Source organism: Mustela nivalis, assembly GCF_964662115.1.
Source record: "Mustela nivalis genome assembly, chromosome: 18".
In the NCBI taxonomy this organism is placed as follows: domain Eukaryota; kingdom Metazoa; phylum Chordata; class Mammalia; order Carnivora; family Mustelidae; genus Mustela; species Mustela nivalis.
The window spans coordinates 11,525,918-11,545,134 of record NC_139037.1 but is presented as its reverse complement, the minus strand read 5'-3'; the positions used below and the strand labels follow the sequence as shown (position 1 = coordinate 11,545,134).

The following is a 19,217-nucleotide window of genomic DNA, read 5'->3' as shown; positions in this document are numbered from 1 at the left end:
TGGGAGGCTCTGCCGAGGGCAAGGTCTGGTGGGGAAGAGGGAAGAGGGGGAGGGTCTGCCCAGGCCCAGGAGAGCTACTGGGGCCTCCTGCACCCAGGGTGGCCAGCCCCCACCCCCTTGGCGTGAGCTCACTGAGCAGTCAAGGCCAACAACGACTGCAACTGTATAGTCTGGGGCGGCTGGAGCCAGGCCGGGAAGCACCTCCAGGGCTGGGCACGTGGCACAGAGTGCCTGGCACCAGGGGCGCCTCCGTCTGCATCAGCGGGGGCCCCCACCAGGAGCCCCAGAGGCAGTCTCTCTGCAGCCCCCTTGCTCCAGCTGGCCGAGCACCCCAGCTTTGGGCCTCTAAGCCTCCCCAGCTGTTCCAAGACGTGTTCCTCCTTGCTCCTCCTTCCTTCGGAGTCGCTCAGCAGCGGCGCAAACCAGTCCTGGGTCTGGCCTTCCCTCCGCTGCTGGGTGACTCTGAGCAAGTCCGTGAGCCTCTGCGAATACCCAGATCCCCGTGCTAAAAGGACAGTCCTGGTTTCATAGGATTGTTCCTTTGTTCCACAAAAAATCTGACCGGCTCCTGCTTTCTGCCCGGTGCTGGGCCAGACTCCGCAAGACAGTGCAGGCCTAGCTTACGCAGGCCCCTGTCTGCATGGGGCTTACATTTCAGTGAAGCAAAGAGCAAATGATTTATTAGGGTGTGTGTGTGGGGGAACTGGGGCACCTAAAATGATGTGGGAGACAGGGCCACTGGACATAGGGCAGTCAGAGAGGACCTCCCCAAGGTGACATTTCAGAAGACTCATGAAGAATGAAAACCAGGCCCCGGGACACCAGCTAGGGAAGAGTGCACAGGCAGAGGATGGACAAGAGCCAAGCCCCCTCCCCCAAGTTAAAAAAATTTAAAAAGCAAAATAAAGAAAGAAAGAGCCAAGGCCCTGAGGGAGGAAGAGGTTGGAGGGAGACAGGGTTGTGGCCCTGGAGTGGCAGGTAGGCCGGTACTGGTAAAGACTCTGGGACAGTGCCTGAGAGCTCAGGAAATGTCATCAAACGGTGGCCGCCCACGGCAGGTAAGGCCAGCCAGGGCAAAGCCTTCAGACAGCACCTGAGCATCTCTACTCCGGACACACCCCCCAGGACCCAGCATGCAAGAAGGGCCAGCCCCCCAGAGGCTGGGCCAATCAGGTGCTTCTCCCCACCTGTTAGGGGGCTCAGCCGTGACCTCTAGAGGTGCCATCACAGTCTGGGCGGACACCACCAGCCATCTGTGCACAGGGACCACCGAGAGCACTGCCTGACTCACCCCAAGGTTCTGGCCAACCTCATCCCTGCCTCAGGAAACCTTCCACAGTGCCCCACTCCTCCAGGGACGTTACCAGGCCTCTTCTTGGGCACTCACCCCCAACTCCAAGTGATGACCAGAACTCTTGTTACTGCCTACATCTTGCCTCTGACCCCGGTGCCCAGGATGGGGGGTGGGGCTGTGTCCTTCAGCACGGACCCCGCAGGCACACGAGCATGGGGCCTGGTCCTCAATGGGCAGGCTTAGCCAGATGTACCGCTTGCAGAAGCTCGAATCCTAGCCTCTCTGGGAGCCGCCAGGAGGACCCTCTGGGGCTCACTCACCCCAGAAGGACGGGGAGGTGATGCCAGCCTGATGCCAACACTCCCCAGGCAGAGGCCGCCAGGCCTGCTCAGAACAACACCCTGGTTGTTGCACACGGGAGCCCACAGGGCCGCCCCACAGACCCTGCCTGGCTCTTAGAATAGCGCGCATTGTGTCCTTGGGGCCTGTGGGCACCAGACCCACCGGGTGGGGCAGGCTCTCAGACAAGGCGTCACTGGGCTTCAGCCGCAGGTGGGCGCATGTCTGGCGGACTGCAGCAGCCATCCACCGGCTTTGTGGCACTCTTCCTTGGCTTCGCCAGCTGCCTTGGGGAGCGCTGGATGCGTTCTCGGTATCCCCCCAAACCCTGACTCCAGGTGTGACCTGGTGGTTGGGACTGGCGAGAAGAAACATGACCGAGAGGTTCACAACAGTAACGGTAACGACGAGCTGTCGGGGTAAGCTCTTCGCGTACTCGAATCATCCCTTTTAGCCTCATGGGACATTGAAACTTCCACCTTACAGACAGGGAAACCGAGCAGAACTGTGACCTGACTTGCTAGGGACACAGGCAGATCTGTGCCCTGTGAGAAAGCAGAGCTAGATGGCTCCCGCAGTGACGCTTAGCTTCCTAGAAGCCAGGAGGGAGATCTGACAGGACCCTTTCTTTCCCCTGGCCCTCAGTCCCAATGCAACACACACACACACACACCTCTCCCAGTCCCAAGCACAGAGCTTCCCACACAGTAGTCACTCGGAAAACACTAGTTTCCTTCATACCCAGAACCATCTCACACTCAGGCCAAGATTATTTCTGGGGTATTCTGTTTGCTTGTCCCAAGGAGCCCCCATGGCTAATGGATACAGGCCCAATGCCCGTGTGTCTGAATGGCAGTCCGCATCCACAACCCCTGCTCACTGGTGCCCTTGGAATCCCCCTGGAAAGACAGGAGCCCGGGGCCCACTCGCCAGGGTCCTGACCATCCCTCCTACTCTGGGGACAGTCTCCTCCCTTCCCAGAGGTCCTTGGTGAAACTCCGTCCCAGCCAGCCTGACCATCACTCCTCTAATACACCCAGGAACAACTGATTAGCCTGAGTCTGGGCTCAAGTCCTCAGTGTTGACTACCAAGGAGCAAAACCATGGGCACCTCTATTCCAGAGCCGTCCCAAGGGGAGCGCAGCTCCTGCCCTACCCACCTCAGGACAAGGCTGGGAACCGTATGTGGGTCCTCGGCCCTCTGTCTGGTGCTCAGCACCTAGAGGGCAGCTCTGCTGAAGGAAGGACTAAGAGCCGTCATGTGCTGGCCACCGCCAGCGGCTCCCTTCCGCAAACACGAGCTCTGGCTGCAGCAGCTGCTGGACATGCTTCCCTGTCCCCGGCCGGCTCAGCACTGGAGACAGCACTGGAGACAGCACCCACCCCTGCCAGGGCATCCCAGACACTGTCCCCGGGAGGCTGGCAGAGAAGGAAAAGTGGCATGGGCAGGGCCCTCCTGCCAGGGCACAGAGCACCTGCAGCGGTCACACACCGCAGATGGTGACCGCAAGCAAACCGGAGAAAGGGCACCCAGAGGGTGGGAGGCAAAGTCCTGGAGCCTGCAGCCCACTCCCACTGCCAGCAGCTTGGGAAGGGTCCCCGACCCCTCTAGAATCCTCCCCACTGCCACCCAACCCAGGCAAGTGACCCAGGCTGGCAGAACCCTGACCTCCACACTTGACTACCCATTCATTACTCTCCTTCTCTGTTTCTGGAACCTTGCTGGAAGGACTCGGATTCTGGAACAGCCGGTTCACTACTACTGACATTTGGTCTCTCAGAGAGACCGGCATGAGGCAGACCTTCACTTCAGGGACAACACCAGACTCAGATATGCCATCATGGAGGGGCAGAGGCAGAAGGAACAGCCCCAGCAGGGACAGGAGGGACCTCACTCCTTCTAAGACCCCAGTTTCTCTACCTCGACATCTAAAGCCCCCTGCAGCTCTGCCACGCTCCAGTCCTGAGTGGTAACTTTCAGCAACCCTTCAAGCAGCACCAACCAACTCAGCAGGAATGGAGGGGGACACAACGGTACAAAAGTGGGGTTCTCACTCAAATTAAAGTATCAAATCCCTGATTTCTAGGATGCACAGTAGAGATGAGGGTCTGATATGGGGCCCTGTCACCCCCCTGCCCCAGGCTCGAACCTCACTCCTCACTTACAAGTGGAAGAAATCAGGGCAGCAAGACAGGAGAGCCAAGGCCTCTCTCCAGTGCCAGAAGGCCCAGCCCTATCCCCCTCCTTGAAGGGTAACCACCCTTTAGCCCCTTATTTGGGGGCCCTGAGGGCCCAGAGAAAGAGAAGCTTGCCCAGTGTCTTTGCCGGAGAATGATCCCTATCACCCCAGCCCTACACCTTGCTCTCCAAGTGTCCCTCACCCCTCTGGGAAGCCTCCTGGGGAGCACACCTGGCCTCTGCTTCTGGCCGCCCCAACTGGTTGTGAGCTCCTGGGAGCTGGAGGAGGGAGTTTTCCAGGCCCATGAGAAAAAGGTGATGGGAACTCCCAGAACAATGGATGCCAGGAGGGGACCACAAAAGCACAGTCCTGGACCCCACCAAGTTGGCAGCCAGCAGAGCATGGCAGCACCCCAGGGCCCAGAGCACTCCCAATCCAGGGGTGGGGGCGGGAGAGCACACATGAGGCCGGGCGTGGGGCTGTACTGGAAGACTAAGCTCTGAATCCAAGCCCATGAGAACAAGTACCTCTCCCTCTCTGTGCCTCAGTCTCCCCATGTGGATGACAACAGAGAGAGTAGCTGTCTCGGGGCCCTTCCCACTCAGGAGGCCCTAGTGCTGCTGCCCTTACTTCTCGCCCCTGTCCAGGCCCAAGGAGATGGTCCTGGCAGCCCACAGCCCTCACACCCTGGTTCAGTACAAACTGTAACGGCCAGAGGCTCCAGCTCTCCTCCTGGAACCAAGGCTGACTGTCCCGGCAGAACCTGGCCCTGCCCTGTCTCCACCCAGTTCCCACGGGGGCTCCTTTGTGGCCCCGGGCAAGCGGGTAGTGGGTGCTGCTGCCAGGAGGGCATATCAGCAGCTCCTCCCAGCACCCAGCACACACCTGCTTTTCTAGGCCCTGCCACCCTGGGACCCCACATCATCAGCTCTTGAGCTAGGAAAGGAAATGGGACACAGGAGGATGTGTCTCCCCGCCCCAAGGATGAGAAACATGTCCCAGCCTGGCTGAAATCTGGAGTCATGCAAACGGGGAGAGTGCCTCCCAGCCTAGACCTTCGGGGCAGGGTAGAGAAAAAGAAGCCCCATGTCCCCAAGATTGACAAGTGAGCCACTACCCCCACCCAGTCTGGGACCCAAGACCCCAAGATCTCCCCCAGGCAATAACCCGCCCAGGGACCCCAAGCACCCCAGCCCTCAGCAAGTCTTAGCTTCTCCAACTCCTTCAACAGTGCTCTGAGCTGCGCCTCCAACAGCAGTGAGGGGCTGGGCACTCTGGGGGGACCCCGAGTGCGGCCCTGCTCCTCCCCCAGCTCCACACTCTGAGACCTCGAACGCTGGGACCAGGGTCACAGTGTGGCCCTGGATGCCGCCGCCAGGAGGCTTCTACCTCAGTATTTGCAACCAGGGTAGGTAAAGGCGGAAAAGCGCCTACCCCCAGGCCGGGGATCCAAGCGCACACAGGCCGGGGGGTGAATCATTAACAGACCCAGGATTCGCTCTCCCGCAGCACCAACATCTCGGTCACCGCGCACTTGTTCGCTCGATCCCTAGCCTGGGGGCGGGGAGGGGGAGCTCCCCACGCCAAAACACACAGATGGACCAAGGAGGGACTACCAAACCCCCGCGTCCTGGAAATCCACGCCTCCTGGAAGTTCATGGTCCAGGGAATCTCTGACTTGTCCCTGTTGCTGAGGAAACTGAGGCTCGGAGACGGGTCTCGCAGGCCCAAGGTCACCCAGCAGGCGGCGGCCGGCAGGGGGAGAGCGGGACTCCGGCCAACAACTTTCCCGGATCCAGGAACTTTCCTGCCGGCCAGCGGCCCGAGTCCCGCCCTTCCAACCGCCCCGTGAGCACGCAGGCTCTGGGATCCTCCGCAGTCGTCGCCTCCGCGCGCTCCTGCCACGGCGGAAGATGGGCTCCAGGACCTCGGACCCCTGCCCGGTCGCGGCCCTGCGGAGACTCCAGCGGCCAGCGGTTCCCAGGACCCGCAGGTCCGGCAGGAAATGCCACTCATTTAACTCTCACTAGGGACCGCCCCGCGCGCGGGCTGGGCGGCCGCCTGGAAGCCGGTACGCGGACGCCGGCCGGCGCCCGCAGGAGCCCGGCCCCGGCCCCGCGCTCCCGGACCCCGGCCGCGGCCGCCGCACTCACCAGGTAGTTCATCGTGTCCGGCCGAACTGGGGCCCCGCCTCCCCGCAGGGGCGCACACCAAGCTGCCCGTGCCGCGCTCTCTCTGGGCCCCGAGAAGGCCGCAGCCGCCCGGGTCCCGGCCTGGGTCCGACCGCTTCAGCCACCACGCTGGCTGCCGCCACCACCGCCCAGAGAAGGTCCCAGCTCGCTCCGCCCGCCGCCGCCGCCGCCGCCGCCGCCGCCGCCGCCGCCGCGGCCCGACCGGCCCAGCCCGGCTCCCAGCATGCCCGGCCGCGCGCGCCCATTGGCCGCTCCCCATGCAAATGAGCCGCCGGCCGGCCCTGGGGGCGCGAGCGCGCGCGGCCCAGTGGGACCGCCCCAACCCCCCTCACCGGGCACCGGGCTCCAGGCGCCCGCCTGCTACCAGCTTTCGAGGCTGGCACGGGGGATGTCACCTTTTCTCCAAATGCACGTCCCCCGCCCTCCATCAAGGGCGAGAACGCGTCCTTCCTCACGGGCTAAGCAAACGCATCCTCTTCTGGGAAGACCGCTGGGATTACTCCCCCCACCCCCAACATGCGCCCCTGCAGCCCCCATGCAGCCCTCAAGATGCTGGCCTCAAGTCGACTTCTGCCTTCACCTCCCACCAAACCGTGGGCATTACGCACGTGTCCATAGGACCGACCGATCAGATATGAATCTATTAACGAGAAGGGGCATACCGCAGCTGGCAGAAAACGAATAATGACCCCCCTCACCAACTCTGGTCAGGCCCACCGTGAAAGCCCTAGGAAATGAAGACTCAAGGCAGGGAGGCTGGGAACTCCAACAGGTCCCATAATGAGGCACAGAGCCACAGTTCCACCAGACATGCCTGAGGGTCCGGGTCTACCCAGGGTTGAGGAGCTCACCACCTCCCCCCTTCTCCAGTGAAACGAACCAAGTGACCCTGAATTGTCCCCCATAGTCTCAGTTCTGCCCTAGGAGTTCTGCTCCCACCCCAATCCCTCAGTCCGTGCTGTCCAGGCCTAACGGCATGCCCAACAACATGGGGGTGGGAGGCAGCCAGGAATGAGAGGGAAGGAAGAGGCACCCCAGGGAAACTGAGAGGAGAGCACCTTGGTTTTAGCACCTAGGCTGCAGAATAGTGACCGTCACCCCACACAACACAATCAGGGTATGCCAGAGTCTCTGAGCACCTCCAGGGTTGCACAATGGCCTGCAGCAAGGTCTAGGGTAGAACCAGTGCAGTGCCTTATCTCCAGGATCCTCAGCTGTCCCCCTAGACCATTGGCTGAGCTTACAGACACCATTAGGCAGCTCACAATGCCAGAGAAGCAGGGGGTCAAACCTGGCTTTGCCCTGCTGGGAACCCTCTGGCATGGCCTAGAAAATACATGCAAGCCCAAGATGGACCCACAGCTGCCCCTACACCTGAAGCACCTATCTGACACCCAGGGCTCAACTGACCCAGCCCCTGGCCAGGTGTGCCGCCTCAGCCCTCTCCCATCTGTAAAAGGAAGGCATTGGGCTAAAGGCCCCTGGACAGCTTGTTCAAAATCACATTCCTTAGGGCACCTGGCTGGCTCAGTTGGTAGAGAGCATGTAACTTTTTTTTTTTTTTTAAGATTTTATTTATTTATTTGACAGAGATCACAAGTAGGTGGAGAGGCAGGCAGAGAGAGAGGGGGAAGCAGGCTCCCTGCTGAGCAGAAAGCCCGATGTGGGGCTTGAGGTTCTCCTGGGTCTCCCCTCTTGTGGACAGAGGAGGTGAGACCAGTCCTCATGGCCTGGCAGAGAACCCAGCCTGCAGGGCTCCAGGCGGGTCTCTGCAGGAGTGGGCGGGGACACAAAGGGCCTGGCCCTCAGCGGGCTGGCCCTACTCCATCCTAGCTGGCCTTGGGAGAGAGAGGAGATGGCAGGCTGGGACCAAGGGAACTGGAGACCCTCCCGACTCTGGCTCTGGATTAAAGCAGCGCTGGAGGCGGGGTCGCTGGTGTGGGCCGGCAGGCGGGGGAGGGGAACCCTGCTCAGGCAGAGGCATTTCAAAAATTTGCTCCTTTTCCACTTAAACTCCCTCCCACTCCCCAAGCCTGTGCCTCCCAGAATGGCATTTCCGCTTTGTAATCAAGGCCCTGGAATCTGTGCCCCACTGTGATGGAAGGGAGGTAACTGGAAGGGGAGAGGGATGCCCACTCCCAGGTCTGCAGGTAGATGGGAGGGGGAGGGGCATCAACTGAGCAGACTCTGGTTGGGGTGTTTGGGGAACCCTCAGTGCCAAGAAGCTCTGACAGGGATTACAACCCTCAGGACAGCCTCCATGCTGGCTCCAGACAAGGGCTCAATGACCATGTGCTCATTTCATGCCCACAGCAATTCTGCAAAACAGGCTTCATGATTAGCCCCATTTCCCTGATGAAGAGGTTGAGACCAAGTTTACCGCCTCTAGCCTCATACTATCGGCTCCCAGCCACAAAGGGATCAGAGCTGGTGACCAGAGAAGGGATGATGAGGCTGCTAGACAGGTGGAGCTCTGGGACAGGGCAGGAAGGGAACGAAAGAGGCACTAGGGCTCAGAAAGCCAAAGAAGCTGTCACACTAAGAGACCCCAAAGGACAAGCAGCACTCCCCCAAACATGGCTGAGTTCACAACCGGAGCCCCGTGCCCTCACTCCGACACGAAGGGCAGGGCACTGTGGGGGCGATGAGGTGGGGAAGGGACTGCTGGCTGGAGGCAGCCCGGCATCTCCTGCCTGCTGGCGGACTCCCAGCCCACAGGCTGGAGGGCCGATGTCACCAACCCCTCCCCCGGGGGCCCAGAGCAGTGGGAAACATAGTGGGACCAGCACATGGGGGCAATGGCTCCCATGTGTCCATTAAAGTGCCCACAGGGGTGGGCGCTGCTGATGATCCCAGACCCTAAATGGAGAGGAGAGCTTGGAACCCTGCTCCCGCTCTCTGGGCTTTTGGGGTCCTCTTCTTTGGTCAGACCCGCCGCACGAAGAACTCTTCTTGCTTTAGGGCCAACAATGTCTGCTGCAATGTTCGTAAGCGCAAACAAAAGGGGGGGGGGGCTAACCTAAAGGTCCAACTGCTGGGGACTGCTTAGACGACCACCGCCTCTCCATGGAATACCGTGCGGCTAAGACGGTGGCCACATTCAAAGACCGAAATCACGCGAGAAGATGCCCGTGACGATGGGAAGTGGAAAGAGCAGGCTGAGATGGCTTGCGCCGTGTGACTGCAAGCGGCCCCTTTCCCAGCAGCGCACAGGGTGGCTGGACGCGTCAGCTGATGGCCAGCTCCGGGAGCGGCAGCAGGAAAGGATTTCCTGAGGCCGGAGGTGAGTCCTGCCAGCCCTGGGGACAGGAAGAAATGATGTATCTGGAGGCCACAGGGCGCTGACGCCGTCCCCCTGCGCTGGGCGCTCGCACCGGCAAGCTCACAACCAGCCTGTGCGCGGAAGCCAGCTGCCCTCGGCCCCGGAAAGCCGCGCGTCCAGCTGCGTCCAGAACCCCTGCTGCACACAGGCTGGACCCCCGCACATGGGCCGGCGGAACTGCCACTCCCCAGAGCCCCAGACAGGGGACGTGCTGGGCCCAGGTCCCAGCACCAGAACTGAGCTATGACTACAGCCCGCCCACCCAGCGACTCAGGTGTGTCCCCGTGGAAAAGCACCCCAGGGGACCCCAAACAGGGCAGAGCACGTACTCCTAGGGTGAGGTGGCAGATGTCTGACATGAAAAGCTTTCCCATTCTCCTGTTCTCTGAGGACAGAGTGACCAGTGGCCAGTGGGGCAGTTCATTCGTGGTGATGAGTGGGACTGGGGGAAGGTGGGCGGGGACACCAGCCTGGAGCCGAATGGCAGCCTGCCATCCTCTTCCACGTCCCTGCAGGCTAACACCCGGACACCTGGGTTCCAGGGTGAGGGCAGGGTGCCACTGCCAGGTGCAGGGACACAGCCAGTGTGAGCCGGGGGCTGACTAGCCTCCCAGCTCGGAGCTCCAGGCCTGGCTCCCAGCCATTGCAATGCCCCCGCTTCTCACAGCTGCCTCCCCTCCTGCTCTGGCTCCTTCAAGGAGGGAACTCGAAGGAACGCAATACTCCTCTAATTCTTTTACCAATGCTTTTCTAATTTGAAAATTAAAGAGCAGCAGAGGCACCTGCAGGGCGGTACCTGCTTGGGAGAGGGGCTCTGTTCACAGCAGGCCCCAGGCTGGAGCTGCTGAAAGTGGCTGGGCCCCGGAGCACTTCCCAGAGGCTTCCTGCCACACCCAGGGCACGGACTCCCTAAGTCCCCTTTCTCCTCTGCACCCCTTCTCTCTCATCTTCCTCTGAGACCACCTCTCCCGACGGGATCCCCCTGGGTGCAGGCAAGCAGGTGGAGGCTTGGACCAAGAACCAGGCCCCCCAGGTGAGTAAGGAGATTAGGGCCTGGGTGCACCTGCCCTCTCTGCTGGGGCCAGAACACTACTCCCTGCACCCGCACTGCCCCCCCACAAACACTACCTGGGAGAGGAATGCGGAAGAGTCTGCAGGAGAAATGGGGGCAGCGGAGAGAGGAGCAAGGTCCTGGCTGGAAGTGGGGGACGAAGACAAGTCCCTGTCCCCAGCGAAAAAGCCTAGCTGCTGGTGGCTGCCCAGGCTTGGCTGACAGCCTGAGCCCGCGGGGACAAGGGTGCGGTCAAGAAGCCACCCCAGCTAGCCATCTGCTCTCGCCTCTCCCCATAGCAACCAGCTCCAGCACATCAGGGCAGTTGGAGGGGGATGACTTCTAATGCCATCTGCCAACCCCCCCAGGCCTACTTCCGCAGGAACACAGGTGCCCACACCCACAGGGACCCAGGAGGGGCAGAACAATGTGGCCCAGCCACTTGGCTGGTGGGCAGGGGAAGGCGCGAGGGGGCAGTGGAGTGACAGAAGGGGACTCTGGGGGCAGCTCCGGCAGGCAGGCACCGGGAAGGTGCTGCTGCTGCTCCCTCCCTGGACAGTACTGTTGGGGCATTCCCACCCACCCTGCTCCACTCCAGTCCACAGAGAAAGGCTCCATGGACCCCAGGACATGCACCCACAAGGGCAGGGGCCAAGACTGTAAATGGCTCCAGCTGGCGTGGGATTCGCAGCCATCCCTGCACCTTTCCGAGCTTTGGCTGGTGCCTGTGTTCAGAGTAACGACACCAGCCCATCACCAGGCTATGAGACTGCTGTGGATCAAGGCACCCTGGTGTCAGCAGCCCAGACAGGCACCTGCCCGTCACACAGCAGCCCCTCTGTGGCTGGCACAGGGCGGTGGGCGGGGGCTCCCTGGGCCACTCCGCTAAGCCCTCCCAACTCTCCCAGCCTCCGCTCAGGTGCCCTGAGCTTCCCTAAGTCCCTGAACCACAAGTGGAATAAAATTTCCTAGGACACCCTTGGACAAAACCTTCCTGTGATGCCCCACTGCCCCCACCTGGACCAGCCAAGGCTGGGGGCATTGGCCGTCTGGGGAGGGGCCGGTTACGGGGTCTCTCACTGCCCACATGAGAGTGTGCCGGGGATGCCTTCAGCACCCGTCACTATCAGCATAGAGCTGCAGTGAAATCGGGTCCCTGGCCTGGGGGAGGCAGGGGTCGGGGGAGACACACACACACACACACACACACACACACACACACACACGGGAATGCCTATGGGGACAGAGCCCTGGAGGGGACTGCAGCGGACCCCAGGGGCTAGGTTATACAAGGTGCTGGGGAAGGGTCCTCTTGGAGAAGGTGGCATTTAACAGATGTGCGAATCTTCTACCAGGCTCATTATGCAGAAAAAATAACAGTAAAGATTAGTAAAAATAGCACAGGCTCATCAACGCCCTCTGTGTGAAGTGCTCTGGACGCAGGGAGCAGTTCTCAAGCAGCCCCTCCCCCATTCCTTGAGTAGGGGGGTGTCCGCCACCCTGGGGCTCCCCAGAGTTGAAGCAGAGCAGCCCTGAGTGTCTGCCCAGTGCGGTGTCTCGGAACGAAGAGCAGCGAGCCCAGGAATCTGTCTGGACCTGAGAGGGTGGAGGGACAGGGGCAGCTCAGGTAAGGCTCCATCCTTCCCCCTCCTGCTCTCCTAGAGGCGTCTCCCGGCCCGGACCACGGGAATGGACTGGATGAACACAGGGGGCTCCAAAACCTAAGACACTTCACCTCCGGGACAACCTAGGAAAAGGGAACACAAACCCCAGATACCTGGACAGGGCTGAACAGAAAGGTGTGGGGTCACACCACTTCCTGAACCAGATGGAACTTTGGGGGAGCCAGGATCTGGAAGTGCAGACAACTCTCTAGGCACACGTGCTTGGATATCCGGTTTTATAAAATACTGAAATGGAGTATTACGCCAACGGCCATGCCAGTGTCCCAGTACCTAAAAATACCCAGCATACAAAAACCAGAGGCAGATATCCATCAGCAAGAGGAGGGCTAAGTACATAATTTCATATTCATAAATGGAACACTACTCAACACAGCAGAGAGGAAAGAGCTCCCGGTACACACTGCACGGATCAAAACAAGCAGACCTCAAAGAGCACATCGCTATATGCTTCAGCTTACAGAAAATTCGAGAACAGGGGTGCCTGGGTGGCTCCACTGGTAGAGCGTCTGACTCTAGGTTTCCAGCTCAGGTCATGATTTCAGGCTCTGTGTTCAGCAGAGGGTCTGCTTGGGATTCTCTACCATGCATGTGCTAGTATGTTCTAAGATAAATAAATAAATCTTAAAAAAAAAAAAAAAGAAAGAAAAAAGAAAGCTCAAGAACAAGCTAAACTAAGCCACAGTATACAAAATCAGAACACAGGTCACCTTACAGAGGGCTGGGGACAAGTGACTATAAAAGGGACACTTTCAAACTTTCTGAGATGATGGAGATGTTCATTACCCTGATTTGACTGACGGTTACATGGGATCTGCATTAGTCAAAACTCATCTAACATCTGTCCATTTCAATAAACATAAAATATTCTTTAATAAAAAGAGTCTCACGGGTAACAATTAAACAAAACACAGAGGAAAAAATACATGGAATCAGGAATACCAAAAATAGGTATTGCAATTCTAAACCCACCGTGTTACCCTTTTTGCCCTGTTAGGGAACTTAAAGTTATGTATGTCTATCTTCCCCATACATTACATAGTTCTGGATCTTTTGACCATCCCAGACTATTTGTGTCTTTCACTATAATCTACTTCAAATCCTTCTTGGAACTTGGGGAGTTTTAAATAATAAATTTAGATTACTGAAAAGCCCCTTCAGGCTCTAATCTCCTTTAGAGAAGGGATTAATTTTAGAGCTGCAACTTGTGACCATCTATCCGACCAGAGCAGGCATCCAACACCACCTCTACCACAGTCCCCAACCTGTCTCAGCCATTTTTCTTTCTCTTGAAGGGGCGGAGAAAATGGCCCAGCAAATAGTGACGGAGAGTAAACCAAAGAAAACAATGGGGTTGGACCAGGATGCAATCAGAGCAGGCAGCTGTGACAAAGCCCGAGTCAAAGGCTGGGGAGGTGACAGTGACCCAGTGGTGAAGGTGACACAGTGGCATGCTGGGGGGTGGGGGGAGGGGCAGGAGCCCAGGCACCCCTGATCAGGGAGCACAGCCTCATGCCTCAATGTGGGAAGTGGGGGCTCGGTGAGTGTTGCTCTTATGGCCCACTTGGCTCACTCCCAGGCTTAAGCCCCCTGAATGTGCCTCCTTCCTGAGCAAGTCCCTTCCTGAGCAGGCGGCCCCAGATCACACCTGAGGACAGACTGCAGAGCCCCAAGCTTCTACTGCCTGCTGGTCTGTACCCACTCCTGGTGGCATCCAGCACAGGGCGTGCCCACCTGGCCTGGGGCCTGGTGGGCCAGCTGGTGGCCGTAACAGGGGTCACTGTGTGTCAGTGGGATGAGGACAAGAGGCAGGGGTCCTGTAGGTAAGGGAAGCAGGTGAGGGTCTAGGGTCACCCCATGCCAAGGCCTTGGCAGGAAACACACCAAGCAGCCAGCAGTGCAGAACAAAGATCATAACCTCAACCAAAGGAATTGCTATGACTTATTAGCCTCTTACTAAAAGCTTTCTGCAACCCTTGCCAAGTTCTCACCAAACTCCATGAGTTAGTGTGGTTAAGCTCCCCATAATACAGACATGGAGACAGGCTCAGAGGGCTTCAGTAAGAGCTCAAGGTGTAGACAAGCCAGCACGATTCATTCTGGAGCCCTTGCCCTCCACCCACCCTAAGTACCCCCCGTCCTGAAGCAGCTTCTCTGGGAACCCTCATTCGGTCCCCAGCCAGGCCTCCAGGACAGCAGCAGAGGCGCCCGGCTCTCTGTACAGGGCCGGGCTGAATGCCCGCGGGGCTCCCCGTACCCCACTGCCTGCTCTGCAGGTAGTCAGGGCCCGCTAGGGCAACGGGGCAGACATAGGCGAGCCAAGCAGGCTCGAGTCCGACCTTGAGGAAGCCTGCAGCCTGGGGAGGGAGCCTGACAGCAACCAGATAACTCCAACAATAAACACGAAATCACAGGTGTGAGTCCCAGAGGGCTTTGCAGAATGGTGCCCTCTGCCTGAGCACTTCAGGGTGAGCAGGAGAGCAGGAGTGACCTGGTGAGCAAGGCAGTGGCCGGAGATCACTTCCTACAGAGGGAGGGCCAGGCAGAACCATGACCAGGTAGGAGGAGGGGCAAGCCAGGTGCTTTGGAGACTGACCAGAGGACTTTGGTCTAAGACCTGGCCTCCTCCTCTGTCCTCTTCTAAGCCCCGTCCATCAGGCCTCAGCTGTCCACAGCCTGGAGCCGTGAACCCAGCGCAGAGCCTCCCAGCTTCCTGGCCAGCTCTCCCATCACGGCGCCGGCAGGCATGGAACCAGCGACCCCTAGTTCCTGGGATCGATGGTGGATCAACCAGGTGCCACACCTGGTCCATTGATCTCCACCAACTGCAGCAGGGACCTCACGGGGCTGATCCACCCTGCCACAGAACTCGCACTGCTTGGGGCCAGCTGCCTGGCCTCTCCGAGTCTCAGCTGCCTTATCTCCCCAGGGTACCGAAGGGGTTACACAAACTCATACTTGAAAAGCCACAAGCAGAGGGTCAGGCTCTTAGCAGTCTTGGCCTCTGCGGACAGCTCACCAGGCCGCAGCCCCCACAATTAGAGAGGCCATGCAGGGCGATGCTCACTTTCCGACTCTGCGTCCTGGCAGACCCGGCTCCCACCCCGACGTCGTCTCTCAGTGGCCACAAAACCCTGGCGAGACACAGGTCCTCCTTGACCCTGTGAGGCCTAGAGCCCAGCTCCTGGCACGCACATCAACGCCTTCACTCCTTGAAAGGACCCGTTGGCAACCAGTAAAGGAGCAGAAGGAAAGATAGTATTAATTTTAAAAAAAGAAAATAAAAAGTAATAAGATTAAGTTAAATGAATAAATAAAATATAAAGGAGCAGAGAGGTTAGCATGGTCGTGTCCATTTCACAGACAGGAAAGGAGCAGCAGGAACAGACATCAGGGGACTTATCCACAAGCTGGAAGCTGGGCTCTTGCCTCACAGTGCCAGGGCAGGCAGCACCTTGTCGCTCCTACACATAAATCATGCCAATGCCCACCAGGGTTCTCGGAGGGTGGCACAGCGGTTTGCCTTTCAAATGCTTCCTGCCTGATCAGAGGGAAGAGACAGGCCTGGGGTGCCAGATGGCCAAGCCCAAGAAGAAGGCCAATGTCAGGGAGCAGCGAGGAAGTAAGTCTCCAGGTGCTATGTGGGCACTTCCCTCAGCTCAGGGAAGAGGAAGGAGCAACTGAGCAGGGATGCAGGGTGCCCCCATGTGCCCTCCCACCTCTGGGCTCCAGAACCCATGTGGGTCAAATATCAGAGTGAGACCAGCTAATCCCTGCCCAAGTCCCTGCTCTAAGAGGAAGTCACTCCTGTCTCAACCTGGCCCATCCCAACCTTTTCTCTCCCTGCCACCACCTCCCATTCCATTCTGAAGCATCTCATAATTTATATGGGCCAAAGTGCCTACGTCAGCCCCATCCAGGAAAAGACTGCCCAAATGAATGGGTGTGCTTAAAACCCAAACACATCCGTGAGGACCACACGGGCAGTCACCATTCTGGCTTAAGGAGGCGGCTTCGCCTGGAAGCCTCCAAGGGGCCGCACCACTCACAAGCACATGAAAGCAATTTTCAGAACATTTCACGGCAGGTCCAAAAATGAATCTCTCCTCCCGCCCCACCAGCTTATACCCTGCCCAAGGTCCCAGGAGAGGGCCAGGGTACTCTGACAGCCCAGCCACTAGGGGCAGATGGTGAGACCCCCATCCACCCCCTGCAGAACCACCAGGGGCTGCGGCACTAGGCGGGAATGAGCCGAGTGACTTGGAGCTGCCAGTGGTGGGGATGGACTGGGCAGACCACGGCTTCAGGTCTATACAGCAGGCGTCCACAGCAGAGGGCCTAAGTCAGACCCCACCCCCTGCCACACCTCTCCCTCTACAGAGAGGGCCACTGAGGTACAGAGCCCAGGACGGCTGCCCAGAGTCCTGTAAAGCAAGGGGTCTGGCTGCCATCCTGGACTCTGCGTCCAGATTATGACTGTGGACGCAGACCTCCCAAATGAGACCATTCCAGCTTGGGATGTGGCCTGAGTCACATCCCCTGTTCACTATTGCCCTAGAGCCCCAGGCCCTCAAGCAGGCTCACATGGTCCAGTTCCCCTCCAGCCAGTGCCCACATGGTCACAGCCGGGCCAGAAAAGATCCAGAGCTTTGCAGGACAGCGGAGCAGGAAGGAAAGGGGCCTGACAGGCATTTTCTGTCTTCTTTCTTTCTTTTTAAAGATGAGGCAGTTATACTCTGAACCAGAGCAGGTGTTGGGGGATTCGGGGGCGGGGCAGGGGGTGGCGTTCACCTCAGCACAGTCTGGGAGACTTACTTTTTTCATCTGTAACTCTGCATTAGCGCTCTGGGGGCGGCAGGAGCTGGGGGTCTCTGGTTCCATAATACCAGTGCTTTCCACTTACACAGCTCCTCCGCTCTCTACGTCCTGCAGGATGGTTGGCTAAGAGGCCACTACCCTGCCAGGAAGCCGCTCCTGTCTGCCTCACTCTAAAAGTGGGGTCCAGAGTGAGGAGCAGTCTCAAAAAGGAGGTCAGGTGGGCAGGCGCAACGGACCACTGCGCCTTCCTGTCAGAGGGAAGAGACCTGAAGTCAGCAGAAACAATGGCTGAAAGCCACCGCTCTCCAGCCTGCAGGTGGCGCCCCTTCCGGGGAGGATCCAGGACTTGGGCCCCTACCTCAGTCTGTCCATCTGTAAAGCGGGCGGGGGTCTGCACCTGAGGCCTGCTGACTGGGGGTGGCCACGACCACTTGACACCCTCAAGAGGCGGCACCAAAGCCTCCAGATGCAGGCCTATGCCCGGAGCCATGATGGCCTGGGAACTGGCCAAGCCCGCCTGGCTGGGCCAGAAAGAGGGGGTGACAGGCGAGAGGAGAAGCCCCCTGGGCTAGGAGGAAGATCTGGTCCCAGCACCCAGAGAAAAATTTCTTGGGAAAGTGAGTGCATCAGCCTTTCTGGGGGCAGGCACAGATCCGCACTCCGACCACAGTCCTGGGGGGCGGGCTGTCCCGGGAAAGAGAAAGAGCCGGCCCCAGGCCTGACCATCTCGGGGAACGTCCCTGGAGCACACCGGGGCAGCTATCCCGGGTGGTTTCCTGTGGGCAGCAGACCTCCCCCCTTCACCCGACCCAGTCGTCCTGGAGGGGAGTTCCCGGCGAGAGACACAGACCTCTCCCCACTAGGCCTGGTCATCCTGGTGGGGGAAGGGGTTCTGCGGGACAGCACGAACTCCGGCCTGGCCCAGCCGTCCCAGCGGTTTCACGGGGCCAACAAAAGACCCCGCGAAGCCGGCCGTCCTGGGGGGCTCCCGGAGGGAACAGCACGGAGCCCAGACGGAGCCGGCTCCTGGGAGATGGAAAGAAAGGCAGAGGCAGAGAGACCGGCTTGGGGGAGACGCCCCCACGCTAACTCCCATGCCCCGCCCGGGAAGGCCCCAGGTGGGGTGACCCCCGCCCTAATGCCCGGAGCCCCCGCGGCATTAGGCCTGCAGCGGGCGGCGCGAGATCTCAGGCCAGGCCGGGAGCAGCAGACCCGGGGTCCCGGCCGGCGGTCGGTACTCACCGGCACGGACATCTTGGCCGCCGCTCCCGGGGCCCGGGCCGGCAGCGGCGCCGGCAGGCTGGGGGCTCCGGTCCGCCGCGCCGCTCAGAGCCCCCCGCGCGGGGTCCCGCTGCTCTCGGGGTTCCCCGCGGGCTCCTGCGCGCTCCCGGCGGCCGGACTGTCCGGCGGCTTCGGCCCGCCCCGCGCATGCGCCGCCTCGCACCGCCCCTCCCCCTCCCGTCTCCTCCCCAGGGGCCGCGTTAAAGGCGAGGACCCCGGACCGCGGCATTTTTCTGTCGGCCCAACGCGGCGAGGAGGCTCGGTCTCCGCCCCTCACCCAACCTTCAAGGGCCACCTCGAGTCGCGCCGTCTCCTGCTCTCCCACCCGGTTCTGGAGACCAGAGCCCCCACCCCCCACGTTGGCCAACCCAGGATGCTGGGCGCCTGCCCTGCGGTCTGGCGGGGCTCCCAGTCCCTGTGCCTGAAGGCGATTGCAGGTCAGCCTCGCAGGGCTCCTAGAAACCGTCCCCGCTGCTCCCGCTGAAAGCCCAGAGACCCGGGCACCCCCACGCCGCGCTGCCCAGACCTCCTCCGCCCGCTGTGTCCTCCCCCTCTGCCCCTCCCTCGGTGGTGGGGAGCTCCTGACTGCCTGGGAACAGCCTAGCGCATTGTCGGGTCATCTGACAAATAGAGCTGACGGATAGAGCTGGACTGGCTTTTAGGGAGGATCCTGCCTCCCCATAACCCCCACTCAAGGGCCACCCACCGTCAGGCCACCCAGGGCCAAGGGCTAGCCCTCAGACGCTGGAAGACGGGCCTTAGCGGCCCCAGCCTTTCCTCTCCAAGGTTAAGCATCCCCAATTTCTTCAGCTGTTCCACATCTGCCATGGTGTGCACTGATAGTGGCCGTACCTGTGCGCCCTGATTTCCCACGCCCTGCCAGGTGGGCCTTGCTGTTCTCATGTTACATCTAATAAAGGGAGGCTCTGAAATCCCTCAGCTACCAGAAGGCAGAACCAGGAGTCTGACCACTTGGGTCCACTACTTAAGGTATACAGCCCATCCCTGTTCCCTGGTGACCCTTCCTGGGCAAAGCTGCACCCAGAGAAAGAGCTGTT

General features: G+C 59.9%; 1 protein-coding gene across 1 annotated transcript in view; it reads right to left on the bottom strand.

The window, feature by feature from the left end:
* Window positions 1-18,403, bottom strand: part of BCAR1 (BCAR1 scaffold protein, Cas family member) — a 37,417-nt gene extending 19,014 nt beyond the window's left edge. The window contains 2 exon segments of the mRNA XM_082712213.1: window positions 18,121-18,183; window positions 18,185-18,403. Coding sequence (XP_082568339.1) covers window positions 18,121-18,183; window positions 18,185-18,388 — 267 coding nt within the window. The 5' untranslated portion in view covers window positions 18,389-18,403.
* Window positions 18,404-19,217: the final 814 nt, after the last annotated feature.